Below are 14,055 nucleotides of genomic sequence, written 5' to 3' on the forward strand. Positions count from 1 at the left end.
TATCCGACTCTTTATCTCAGCTCAGATCTTAATCTCAGGTCATGAGTTCAAGCCCCATTGGAAGGAAGGAAGGAAGGAAGGGAGGGAGGGAGGGAGGGAGGGAGGAGAGAGAGAGAGAGAGAGAGAGAGAGAGAGAAAGAAAGAAAGAAAGAAAGAAAGGGAAAGAAAGAAAGGGAAAGAAAGAAAGAGAGAGAAAACTTTTTAAAATGATAAATATCCAGGTAACTACAAAAAAATTTTTTTCTCTTAATTTCTCTAAATACATAGGACTATTTTTTTTTAAGATTTTATTTATTTATTTGACAGAGATAGAGACAGTCAGAGAGAGAGGGAACACAAGCAGGGGGAGTGGGAGAGGAAGAAGCAGGCTCACAGCGGAGGAGGCTGATGTGGGGCTCGATCCCATAACGCCGGGATCACGCCCTGAGCCGAAGGCAGACGCTTAACCGCTGTGCCACCCAGGCGCCCGTACATAGGACTGTTTTAAGCCAAAGTTACAACATTGCACTGTGGAGCATATACGACAACCGTAGCATAAAGGCTGGGGCAAAAGTGAAAGAACATGAATGCAGGGTTTCTACACCTTACATGAAGTGCTAGTTACAAGTATTATTAGCTCAGGAGACTGGAAAGTCACGGATATATATATATTAATCCCTAGAGCAATTAGTGTTGTTTAAAAGTCAATAGACATATTATAATGGGACTCTAAAATATATTAAAATATACAAAAGTGGCAGCAAAGGAGAAACCGGCACAAACAAGGGGGAAAAGGTAAAATGGTGGCTCTAACACTAATCACATCAAGACTTACATGAAACGTTAGTGGACTAAACACTAAAGAGTTCGTCAGAATGGGTTTTTTTTTTTAAACCAACTACATGCAGTCTACAAAATACACACTTAAAATATAAGGAACAGATTCATGCAAAGATAGAAATGGATGGAAAAAGATTTATCATGCAAGTTGTAACTATAAAAACATGGGAGTGGCTACATTAATCTCAAAATAGACATCAAGTTAGAAAATATTACAGAGAGAAAGTGGACACTTCAAAACGATAAAGGGTCAGTTCTATAGGAAAACGTAATAATCATAAATGTGCACCTAATAACAACTTCAAAATAAGTGAAGCAAAATTGACAGAGGAAGTATACTGACAGAGAAGACAATTCTATAGTTGTGGTTGGATATTTTAACACCCTCTTTGAGTAACTGATAGAACATCCAGATTGAAATAGCAGTAAAAACAGAGAATCCAGTGTGGAGGTCCCTTAAAAAGTTAAAAATTGAGCTACCCTATGATCCAGGAATTGCACTACTGGGTATTTACCCCAAAGATACAGACGTAGTGAAGAGAAGGGCCATATGCACCCCAATCAATGTTCATAGCAGCATTGTCCACAATAGCTAAATCGTGGAAGGAGCCAAGATGCCCTTCAACAGATGACTGGATTAAGAAGATGTGGTCCATATAGACAATGGAATATTAGCCATCAAAAAGAACGATTTCACAACATTTGCAGCAACGTGGACGGGACCGGAGGAGATAATGCTAAGCGAAATAAGCAGAGGAAGACACTTATCATATGGGTTCACTCATTTATGGAACATAAGAAGTAGGAAGATCAGTAGGAGAAGAAAGGGAAGAAGAAAGGGGGGGTAAACAGAAGGGGGAATGAAGCATGAGAGACTATGGACCCTGGGAAACAAACTGAGGGCTTCAGAGGGGATGGGGGTGGGGGAATGGGATAGTCCGGTGATGGGTAGTAAGGAGGGCACGTATTGCCTGGTGCACTGGGTGTTATACGCAAGTAATGAATCATGGAACTTTATATCAAAAACTAGGGATATACTGTATGGTGACTAACATAATAAAAAATTATTATTAGAAGAAAAAAAAACAGAGAATCCAGGCACTGTCAGTCACCTTGCCCTAGTTACATGTTCATAAAACACTACGCCCCAAGTGGGCAGAATATACATTAAGTACTTCATATGCTGGGAACACAGAAATTATTCAGTAAATTTAAAAGACCTGAAATCATACAGAATATATTCTGTAGCCACAGTGGAATTAACTCAGAATTCAGTAACAATAAGGTATCTGGGTAAATGCCAAATACTTGGAAATTGAACTACACACTTCTAAATAATCCCTGGGTCAGATAACAAAACAATCCCATTTACGGTTGCACCAAAAACAATATCTGGGAATAAACTTAACCAAAGAGGTGAATGACCTGTACTCGGAAAACTATAAAACACTGATGAAAGAAATCCAAGATGACACAAAGAAATAGAAAGACATTCCATGCTCATGGGTTAGAAGAACAAATATTGTTAAAAATATCTACACCACCCAAAGCAATCTAAAGATTTAATGCAATCCCCATCAAAATATCAACAGAACCAGAACAAACAATCCTAAAATTTGTATGAAACAACAAAAAATCCCGAATAGCCAAAGCAATCTTGAAAAAAGGAAGAACTGGAGATGTCATGATTGCAGATTAAGTTCTATTACAAAGCGGTAGTAATTAAAACAGTATGGTATTGGAATAAAAAGGACACATAGATCAATGGAATAGAGCAGGAAACCCCACAATTATATGGTCAGTTAATCTTCAACAAAGGAGGAATGAAAATACAATGGGAAATAGTCTCTTTAACAAAAGCTGTTGGGAAAACTGGACAGCCACGTGCAAAAGAATGAAACTGGGCCACTTTCAGCATATACAAAAATAAACTCAGCAGGAATTAAAGACCTGAATGTGAGACATGAAACCATAAATATCCTTGAAGGGAGCACATGTAGTAATCTTTCTGACATCATCTATAGAAATATTTTTCTAGATATGTCTCCTGAGGCAAGGGAAATACAAACAAAAATAACCTATTGGGACTACATTAAAATAAAAAAGTTTTCTTCATATCAAAGGAAACAATCAAACTAAAAGGCAACCTACAGAATGGGAGAAGATATTTGCAAATGACATATCTGATAAAGGATTAGTATCCAAAATACACAAAAAGCTGATACAACTCAATACCCTAAAAAACAAATAATCCAATTTTAAAATGGGCAGAAGACACAAACATTTCTCCAAAGACAATACAGATATGGCCAGGGTACATGAAAAGATATTCAACATCACAGATCTCAGGGAAATGCAAATCAGACCTACAATGAGGTATCACCTCACACCTGTCAGAATGGCTAAAGTCAAAACACAAGAAACAACAAATGTTGGTGAGGATGTGAAGGAAAAGGAGCCCTTGTGCACCGTTGGTGGGAATGCAAACTGGTGCAGCCACTGTGGAAAACAGTATGGAGGGTCCTCAAAAAATGAAAAATGGAACTACCCTATGATCTAGGAATTGCACTACTGGATATTTACCCATAAAATACAAAAACACTAATTTAAAAGGATACATGCACCCCTATGTTTATAGCAGCATTATCTACAATAGCCAAACAATGGAAGCAGCCCAGGTGTCCATCAGTAGATGAATGGATAAAGAAGGTGTGATACATACATACGGTGGAATATTATTCAGCCATTAAAAATGAAATCTTGCCATTTGCAATAATATGGAAAGAGCTAGATAGTATAGTGCTGAGTAAAATAAGCCAGCCAGAGAAAAACAGATACCATATGATCTCATTCATATGTGGAATTTAAGAAACAAAACACATGAGCAGAGGGAAAAAAGAGTGAGAGACAAACCAAGAAAGGGACACTTAACTATAGAGAACAAACTGATTGTTAGCAGAGGGGAGGCGGGTGGGGGAAACAGTGGGATGGGGATTGAAGAGTACACTTACAATGATGACAAAAATAGTAGGTAAGAAAAGGTCCTAAAGTTAATGACTTAGATTTCACTTTAAGAAACTAGAAAAGACAAAGCATACAGGAAAGAAATAATATTTAAGAGCAACAAATGAGGAAATGGAGAAAACAGAAATTAACACAGACAAAAGTTAATTGAGAAAATTAACAAAATTTCCCAATATCTAACTAGAATTGAGAAAGAGAACACAAATTACCAATATTAGGAATGAAAGAGGTATTGTCATAGTAAATCTTACAGATATTAAAAGTGTAACTTTTTAAGGTACCAACAAATTTGACAACTTAAATGCCTTAAAAACTACAGTTTACCCAAACTGACAAGATAAAACAATCACCTGAGAAGTCGTATATTAAATTATTTATCAAAATTTACCATTAAAGATTTTCCCACAAAGCAAATTCTAGGCCCAAATGGTTTCACTAAGGAATTCTATCAAACATTTATGGAAAAAATAACACCAGTCTTAAAAAATTGTATCAAAAGATAGAGGCAGGGGCAGGGAGGGCAGCTGGCTGTCTCACTCAGTAGAGCATGCGACTCTTGATCCTCAGGGTTGTGAGTTCAAGCCCCACGTTGGGCCTGTAGACTACTTTAAAAAAAAAGGTAGAAGGCTAGGGCGCCTGGGTGGCACAGCGGTTAAGCGTCTGCCTTCGGCTCAGGGCGTGATCCCAGCGTTCTGGGTTCGAGCCCCACATCAGGCTCCTCTGCTATGAGCCTGCTTCTTCCTCTCCCACTCCCCCTGCTTGTGTTCCCTCTCTCGCTGGCTGTCTCTATCTCTGTTAAATAAATAAAATCTTTAAAAAAAAAAAAAAAAGGTAGAAGGGGTGGAAACACTTTCCAACTCATTTTATGAAGCCATTATCTTCCTGATATCTAAACCTGATAGAGACAATACCAGAAGCAAATTACAGTCCATTATCTTCGTGAACATAGATGCAGAGATACTTAATTGAATAATATATAAAGAGGATACTATCTCATCATAGTTTTTTTCCCAAGAATGCAAGGTCAGTTTAAATCAGAAAAATCAAGAATTATAATCCCCATACCCAATTAAAGGAGAAAAAAACATGATTATCTCAGTAGATACAAAAAAAGCATTTGACAAAATTCAACATTCATTCATCAGAAAAACACTCAGCAAATCAGGAATAGAAGGGAACTTACTTTTAAAAGGGTCATCTACAAAAACTTACAGCTAACATTATATTTAATGGTGAAATACTGAATACTTTCTCAAGATTGGAAACAAGGGAACGGTACCACCTCTGTTGAACCTTGTATTGGCTGTCCTAACCATTGCAATAAAGAAAGAGAAAAAGGTACAAAGAATAGAAGACAATTTTTTTTTCTATTTGCAGATGACACAATTTTTTATATGGAAAGTTCTAAGGAGTGCAAAAACAATAGCATTAACAAGGATTTGATTTAGCAAGGTCCTAAGACACAAAAATATATAGTATTTTTGTACTAGCCAAAAACAATTGAAAAATGAAACTAAAAACCTAATCCTATTTACATAGCAATAAAAAAATCTAGGAACAAATTTAATAAAAAGAAGTCCAGTCCTTTACACTGAAAACCACAAAAGATTGCTGAGAAATTAAAAGAACACTTGAAAATATGTAGGGGTATACCAAGTCTAGAGATTGGAAGGCTGCTGTTAAGGTACAGTTTTCCCCAAATCGATGTATATATACATCAATACAACTCCAGCCAAAATCCCAGCAGGGTGGTTTTGTTGTTTTGTTTGGGACGAGTTTTGGTGTGTTTTGGTTTTTTTGTAGAAACTGACAAACTGATTCTAAAATTTATATGGAAAGGTGAAGGACCTTGAATAAGCAAAGCAAACTTGAAAAAAGTTAGAAATTTTACACTGTCTTTAGAGAACTTAATCAAGCCAGTGCGATACTAGCATAAAGATGTCAGATACAAGGATGGAAAGAATATAGAGGTCTCAGAAATAGCCCACGTCTAAGCATGGTACTGGCACAAAAACAGACACATAGACCAATGGAACAGAATAGAGAGCCCAGAAACGGACCCTCGGCTCTTTGGGCAACTAATATTTGATAAAGCAGGAAAAAACATCCGGTGGGAAAAAGTCTCTTCAATAAATGGTGCTGGGAAAATTGGACAGCTACATGCAAAAGAATGAAACTTGACCACTATCTCACACCATACACAAAAATAAACTCCAAATGGATGAAAGACCTCGATGTGAGACAGGAATCCATCAAAATTCTAGAGGAGAGCATAGGCAGCAACCTCTACGACATCGGCCAAAGCAACCTTTTTCATGATACATCCACAAAGGCAAGAGAAACAAAAGATAAAATGAATTTATGGGACTTCATCAAGATTAAAAGTTTCTGCACAGCCAAGGAAACAGTCAGAAAAACCAAGAGGCAGCCCACGGAATGGGAGAATATATTTGCAAATGACACTACAGATAAAGGACTGGTATCCAAGATCTACAAAGAACTTCTCAAACTCAATACACGAGAAACAAATAAACAAATCAAAAAATGGGCAGAAGATATGAACAGACACTTTTCCAATGAAGACATACAAATGGCTAACAGACACATAAAAAAATGTTCAAAATCATTAGCCATCAAGGAAATTCAAATCAAAACCACACTGAGATATCACCTTATGCCAGTTAGAATGGCAAAAATAGACAAGGCAGGAAACAACAATTGTTGGAGAGGATGTGGAGAAAGGGGATCCCTCCTACATTGTTGGTGGGAATGCAAGTTGGTACAGCCACTCTGGAAAACAGTGTGGAGGTCCCTTAAAAAGTTAAAAATTGAGCTACCCTATGATCCAGCCATTGCACTACTGGGTGTTTACCCCAAAGATACAGACGTAGTGAAGAGAAGGGCCATATGCACCCAAATGTTCATAGCAGCATTGTCCACCATAGCTAAATCGTGGAAGGAGCCGAGATGCCCTTCAACAGATGACTGGATTAAGAAGTTGTGGACCATATATACAATGGAATATTACTCAGCTATCAGAAAGAACGAGTTCTCAACATTTGCTACAACATGGACGGCCCTGGAGGAGATAATGCTAAGTGAAATAAGTCAAGCAGAGAAAGACAACTATCATATGATTTCTCTCATCTATGGAACATAAGAACTAGGATGATCGGTAGGGGAAGAAAGGGATAAAGAAAGGGGGCGTAATCAGAAGGGGGAATGAAACATGAGAGACTATGGACTCTGGGAAACAAACTGAGGGCCTCAGGGGAGGGGGGTGAGGGAATGGGATAGACCGGTGATGGGTAGTAAGGAGGGCACGTATTGCATGGTGCACTGGGTGTTATACACAACTAATGAATCATCGAGCCTTACATCGGAAACCGGGGATGTACTGTATGGTGACTAACATAATATAATAAAAAATCATTAAAAAAAAAAAAAGAAATAGCCCACGTCTATATCATCAGTGGGGAAAGGAAAATATTTTCAGCAAATAATATTCGAATACTTAGATATCTCTATCCAACAAAAAATGAACCACAACTTCTACCTCATCCTGGAGGAATATGGTTTCACAACGGATCATGGACCTACATATAAAACCTAAAGTCATAAAGCTTAAAAGAAAAACATAGGAGAATATCCTTGGTCACTTAGAAGTGGGCAGATATTTTGTAGTTACGGAAAACCACCACCATGAAAAGAAAATTTAGGAAATGAGAATCAAAATTCAGGAATTATGCTCATCTACACGCAGCAAGCCACACTGGAAGAAAATGTCCGCGAATCCTGACAAACAGCTCTATTCAGGATATGTAAGAAATCGTAGCTCATTAATAAAAAGACAAACCACCTAATTTAAAATGGCCAAATATTTTAACAGAACTTCACAAAAGGAGATGTATGAACAGTCAATAAGACTCTGACAAGTGCTGGACATCATTAGTCATCAGGGAAATAGATGCTAGACCCAAGTGAAACACCTCTGTACACCCACTAGAGTAGCCGGAAATTTCAGAGACTGACCACACCGTGTGTTCGTGAGGGTCTGGACCTCCCGGGATTCCTTCATCAGTAATAGGTGTGTAACAGATGCCACCACCTCTTTGGGGAGCAGTTTAGCAGGGGAGGGGTGGGGGGGGTAAAATACACATAAAATTTAACGTTTTCAGTGATCATGTGTTTCACTTTCCTTCGTTGTTGAAATGTGCTGTATCAGATCAGCTGAGATGCTGAGCCATCCTTGCATTACTGGACTAAATCTGTTCGGTCACGCTCTACGATCCTTTAATGTGCTCCTGGATTCTGTTTGCTAGTTTGTTGAGAATTTTTCCGTCAGTATTCATAAGGGATATTGGTCTGTGGTTTTCTCGCCATGCCTTTGCCAAGCTTTTTATCAGGGTAATGCTGGCCTCGTAGGTTGAATTAGCACGTGTCCTTTCCTCTTCAATTTTTTGGAAGAGTTTAAGAAAGATTGGTGTTAATTCTGTTTAAGAGTTTGGTAGAATTGAAGTGAAGCTGTGAAGCTGTCTGGTCTGGGGCTTTTCTTTGGCTTTTAATGACTGGGTTGAACATCCTTACTAGTTATAGGTCCACTCAGATTCTCATTTCTTCATAATTGAGTCTTGGTTATCCATTTTGTTGGGGTATAACTATTCACGGTATCCCCTTATAATCCTTTTATTTCTGTAAAATGGGTAGTAATGTCCCTATTTTGTTCTTTTGTCCCATTTTTACTTCTGATTTTAATAATTTGAAACTTTTTTCTTAGTTGTATCTAGTAAAGATTTCTCAATTGTGTTGATCTTTTCAGAGAACTAACTTTTGGTTTTGTTGATTTTCTCTATTTTTCTATTCTCTATTTTACTTAACTCTGGTCTAGTCTGTTATTTCTTTACTTCTGCTGGCTTTCAGTTTAGTGTATTTTTTTAGTAAGGTGTAAAGTTAGGTTGTTGAATTGAGAGTTTTCTTTTTAACGTAGGTACTTATAGCCGTAAATTTCCCTGTCAGCCCTACTTTTATCCCATCCCGTAACTTTCTAGATTTTGTGTTCTCATTTCCATTTTCCTTGTGATTTCTTCTTTGGCCCCTTGGTTAAGAGTATTTGATTCCCACATACTTGTGAATTTTCCCAGTTACTTCCTATTGATTTCCAGTTTCATTCCAGGTAGAATAAGTACTTTTTTTTTATTTGAGAGAGCGAGCGAGTGTGTGCACTCAAGTGAAGGGGAGGGGCAGAGGGAGAAGCAGACTCCCCGCTGAGCAGGGAGCCCGACTTCCCAGAACCCTGAGATCATGACCTGAGCCAAAAGCAGATGGTTAACCGGCTAAGCCACCCAGGCGCCCCTTGAATGCGGCTTTTCTTGACTGGGCTTTTAACTTGGTTGCTGTAGACCTTTGACTGTTTTCCAGAGTTCCTGTTGGGTTATCTTAGCCAGCACGGTGGTCATTGATGTTGCCTCGAGGGAATGAGGGTTGGGAATATTTAACGCCGTTAAATCACAGCTTCTTCCCATACGCACTGGGTCGGGTGGGACCCATGTCAGTAGGCGTGCATTCCTCACAGCCACCCTGTGCGGAGCAGCTCGTGTGGCAAGAGTGCCCAAGCATGAAGACAAGGTGAAATGGTGTCTCTGCCTTCTCGTGTTGGGTGGGACTGCTTGACAGAAGGGGCCTAGGGCTTGAGTAGCAGGTGTCTGTCATGTTGTACTTGGAGCACTGCTGAAATCTGCCCCGGGGAGCGGGTCCCAGAAACGAAGCGTCTGCAGGCCTGGAGCTTTCATTGGTGACCTAGCTGGGCCACGGGCCACAGAGAAGCTCATCGGAAACCATCCCCAGGAGAGCATAAGGGCCCTGTGAGCTCCACGCACCTGTCACATTGGGCCCAAGAGGAATCGGAGTAGGAGGGTCTCCCCTGACCTCCAGCAAGCCGGCTGCTCCCATGTGCAGGCAGAGAGGGCAGCAGGGACAGAGTGGGCACCACTCACTGAGTCTCTGCGTTGGCTGCCCTGAGAGAGTGGGTTCAGTGTCCAGCAGGGCCTGAGGAAGAATGTCAGGAGAGCCCCCACCCCAGGGCACAGCTCTCTGAGCCAGCCATCCCCATAGGCTGTGAACCTGAGGCTCTCCCTGCACTCCCCACTCCTTCCCGTACATATCGTGGCAGACGCTCCCGGAGAGCTGCCCCTGCACTTGGCTGGGACCAGTCCCCAGGGTAAGAGTGGCAGGGGGTGGGGACCAGCTCCCAGCCCTGAGAGTAGTTTTCTTTTGTTCTTGCTGAACACCTGAACTCTTGGCCCAGCGTCGGCCGCCCCCAGGACCTGTCCTCCACTCAAACAGCCCTGCCACCCAGAGCAGCCCCCACAGCCAGGCTTCAGATGGACGACAGAGCCTACTGCACACCTTCGGCCTTGAGTTCTTGCTGCAGGTGCTCCTGCCGGCAGGCCCTGCAGAGAAGGCCATGCTAGGTCACAGTGTCCTCTCTCCCCGCTGCACCCCTGCAGTGCCCTCCCTGCAGTCCCTCATTCCGGTTGCCTGTCCGTGTAGAGCAGCCCCTGCTCTCTTCTTCCCCCCACAGCTGGCCCGCGTGGCCGCCTGCTCCCCAGGCTCTAGCAAGCTGCTCCAAGGGTCTGGAACGATGACCCAGGGGGCCGCCCCAGCGAGATGGCTCTCCCCTTCCAGGCTATGCGGGACCACAGCTTTTGGTCACCACCCCCATCATGTTTCATTTTGATCTGCCCACCACGCCCGTGCCCTTTACTGATCTGCACTCCGTCCCCGAGTCACCCCCTCGTGTGACCGGCTGACCCTTACGGGCTCCAGGAAGCCCTCCTGCCTCACTGCGGCCATGCCCTCACCCTTTCCTCCAGGACACTTTGGTGAAAGCAAGACCTTATTTTTAGAAAGGAGCTCTCTTATCTCTTTCAAAATAAATTAAGATCCTGGGGGGAAAGGCCAGGTTATTTTCATTTTTTTGCAAATCTCTCTGGAATCCTAAAGACAGCCTGGAAGAGCCTGACTAAAGTACATCAGAGCTGCTCATCTCAGAGTTGTTTTTCTTTCTTCACCTCGAGGATCTCAAGGGTGTTCAGAACCTTTTCCAGTAAAATCACTGGCCTGAAGCGAGAAGCAGCCCTCGCTCCTGCTCCGTGAAGGGCCGGTTTCCTTCTCACGGTCGCGGGCCTGGCGTCGGAAACCCTTGCCGCATCTTCCGGAGGAGCTTGGGCAAGAAGCTTCCAGGTGGCGGGGAGGAGAGCTGGGGGCGGGGGGCAGGGGTCGTCAGGCCGCTGTGGGGGTCACCGCTCCCCTTGAACCCCCGGGGCCGCTCCCGGGGCGCGGAGCCAGAGCCCGGAGTCCCCTCACCCGCGCGTGTTCTGCTTCCCAGACGGATGAGGAGAAGCGGCAGGACCTGCCTGTGGTGATGCCGGTCTTTGACAGGAACACCTGCAGCATCCCCAAGTCCCAGATCTCCTTCATCGACTACTTCATCACCGACATGTTCGACGCGTGGGACGGTAAGACCTCGGGCGGCGGGCGGCTCCCCGCGCTCGCGAAAGGGGCGGCCGCGCGGAGTAGCGAGCCGTGGAGGGGGCCGGCGGGGGAGAGCTGTGCGCCCCCGGGCCCCCCCGAGGTGCGGTGCCCTTCCCGCCAGCCTCTTTACCGGCCCCTGCCCTGTTCCCGGCTGAGCCGCCGCGGGGACCGCTGCCGGCAGCGGAGACGGTGTAGGCCAAGCCCGTGCGGGGCGGGGGCCTGGGGGAGCCGGTGGGGGGGGGGCTCACGGCCGGCGAGATGCCCTTGCGTGGCACCTGCCCGCTGGGCTCCCCCCGGGGCTGGGTGCGTTCGCGGGGCAGAGGCACCTGCGTGCGGCAGCCCGCGCTCGGCGCCTGGGGCTGAGGGTCACGTGCCCGCCCTTCCTTCCAGCCTTTGTAGACCTGCCCGAGCTAATGCAGCATCTTGACAACAACTTTAAATACTGGAAAGGCCTGGACGAAATGAAGCTGCGGAGCCTCCGACCGCCCCCTGAATAGTGCGGAACACCGCCTGGGCCCTGAAGCTTTGTCCCTGCGCTCAGCGGGAATTCCTGAGGGCAGCCCGAGTCCTGATCCTTTCAGTATTAGGCAGAGCAGCGCCCCGGTGTGCAGAGCCTGTGAAAGCACACGGGGCCACCATCTGATGCCATGGCCACGAAGTGCGACCCAGCCCCCCATCTTGGGCCTGCGGCAGGGGCGCAGAGTCATGGGAGAACCCGTTTGCACTCACTTTCCTCACAGCGAGGGCAGAGGGACCCTCCAAAGGACACTGATGGGTTTCCTGCCGGGGACAGAGAATGTCTTGTTGCAAACAATGTCGCTCGGCTGTGTCCAGCACTTTCGAACAGCTCATGGCCATCGGGGCTTTAGGGACTTCTTCACATCCTAGAAGGTGCAATCACCCACTTTGGAACACTACTGAAAGTGACTTCTCTTTTGAAACTGAGTAGCAAATGAAAAATGCAAAAGAAATTTTGAAGTTGATTATTAAATACAAAGAAATTTTGAAGTTGATTAATACCAATTATTAAAATGTTTTATTTATTTTATTAGAAGTTCAATATTTTCTATGAATTTTGAAATACTTCAAAGCCAAAGCCAACTTTAAATGCCATGACCAAATTTACATGATTCATATTCATTAAATATGTATTACTTGGTGTACAGACTTATTTTCATAATGCAAATTAAAACTATAAAATGACACATTTTTACTGCACTACAGAAATATTTGTGTATATTAGACTCTTCTGGTTGATGCTAATTGGGGAAGCGGTCTTGTGGGAGGGTCTGAGTCTAAGCGCTCAAGGAGAACAGCTCCTCTGTATAGAAAGCAGAGCTCAAACTCTGGTCATCTGATGGGCTTTGCAGGTGACTCCCCAAAGTCAACGAAATTAAGACCTAACACTTTTTTCCCCCTAAAATTTTATAATTGAATTCCCAAAAATCTGCCTTATTTTATAGTGTTTCTACAAGATATTCCCTATGAGAGAACAAAAATGGAATATTTAGTGAACTGACATTTTATAACCAATCTGTTTTCATCTGAGTTGGGAATCTTTGATTCCAGAAATTTATAAAGGTTCTGTATCTTCACATTTTGAATAAGTGTAGTACCATAAAAAATGACACATGATGGCATGTCAAAGTGCTTGTCATTTCATTTTAAAGTTGTATTTTTCCCCAGATAAAAATGAAATTAAACTATTTGTTTTTAAGAAATCATGCGTCACCTTTTCTTTGAAGTCTTATAATACTTAAGATAGCTTTATATTACAGAGAAGATTAATAGTTGAATGACTTTTCCAAGGTCACAAAGGGACAGATGAATATGTTGAAAACTTCTCACCACTTGGTACCCATTCAAAGCTGTCAGGGCTGGCTCCTCAGAAGTCCCTTTTTCTAAGGAAACAAAGACCTCTTTTCCTGTGTGAAGACATTTGACCCAGGTTGGTAATTGTGGACCGAGGAGAGAAAGCCCTCTCCTCTAGGTACTGGGAAGGAAAAGGAAATGACTTCCACGAGCAACTCAAGCCCCAGGAAGTAGAGAGAGCAGTGCGTGTGACATCTAGAATCTGCACTCCCCCGAACACCCCAATAATCTGAAGGAGACTTTAAGAGGAGTATGCCGAACATGTTTCAAGAGAGAAAGGCAGCAATAGAAACCATAAGGTAAACCAAGGTAGTTTTAAAAATAGGTAGATTTAGAAAGAACCTAATAGACATTCTAGATTTGAAGAATATAGCCATTGAAACAAACAGAAAACTTCAGATTTAACAGAAGGCCAGACGTAACTGAAGAGAAACAGTAAAGTGGAGACTTGAAGTTACCAGCAGCACAGAAGTTTTAAATTAAAGCAAAATTAAAATATGGAAGGCAGAATGAAATGCTTCAAAATATGTCTCAAATAAGAGATCCAGAATAAATGCGAGAGGCACTATCGAAAGAAAGCCTGAGAGTCCCTCAGGATTTGAGAGACACACATCCTCAGATTTAAAGGTTGCACTGAACCCCAAGTAGGAAAGACAAACCCATCTGCACAACACAGTGTGGAGCTCCAAGAGGAAACCTAACAGTTGTGAGAAGACAGATCACTTACAAGGGAACCATGGTTCGACTGCCGTCAGACTTCTCAGCACCACAGCCAGAAGACTAAGGAAGACAGACCCCTGTGCTGAA

At 43.0% G+C, this 14,055-nt stretch overlaps 1 protein-coding gene across 2 annotated transcripts in view; it reads left to right on the top strand.

The window, feature by feature from the left end:
* PDE8A (phosphodiesterase 8A) overlaps positions 1 to 13,097 on the top strand; it is a 156,651-nt gene extending 143,554 nt beyond the window's left edge. For both annotated transcript variants that reach the window (XM_026510535.4, XM_044388429.3), the window contains exons 21-22: positions 11,231 to 11,360; positions 11,767 to 13,097. In XM_026510535.4, the coding sequence (XP_026366320.1) occupies positions 11,231 to 11,360; positions 11,767 to 11,873 (237 nt within the window). In that variant the 3' untranslated portion in view covers positions 11,874 to 13,097. The remainder of the gene's footprint in view (positions 1 to 11,230; positions 11,361 to 11,766) is intronic.
* Positions 13,098 to 14,055: the final 958 nt, after the last annotated feature.

This window comes from Ursus arctos, unplaced genomic scaffold (assembly GCF_023065955.2).
Source record: "Ursus arctos isolate Adak ecotype North America unplaced genomic scaffold, UrsArc2.0 scaffold_28, whole genome shotgun sequence".
NCBI lineage: Eukaryota > Metazoa > Chordata > Mammalia > Carnivora > Ursidae > Ursus > Ursus arctos.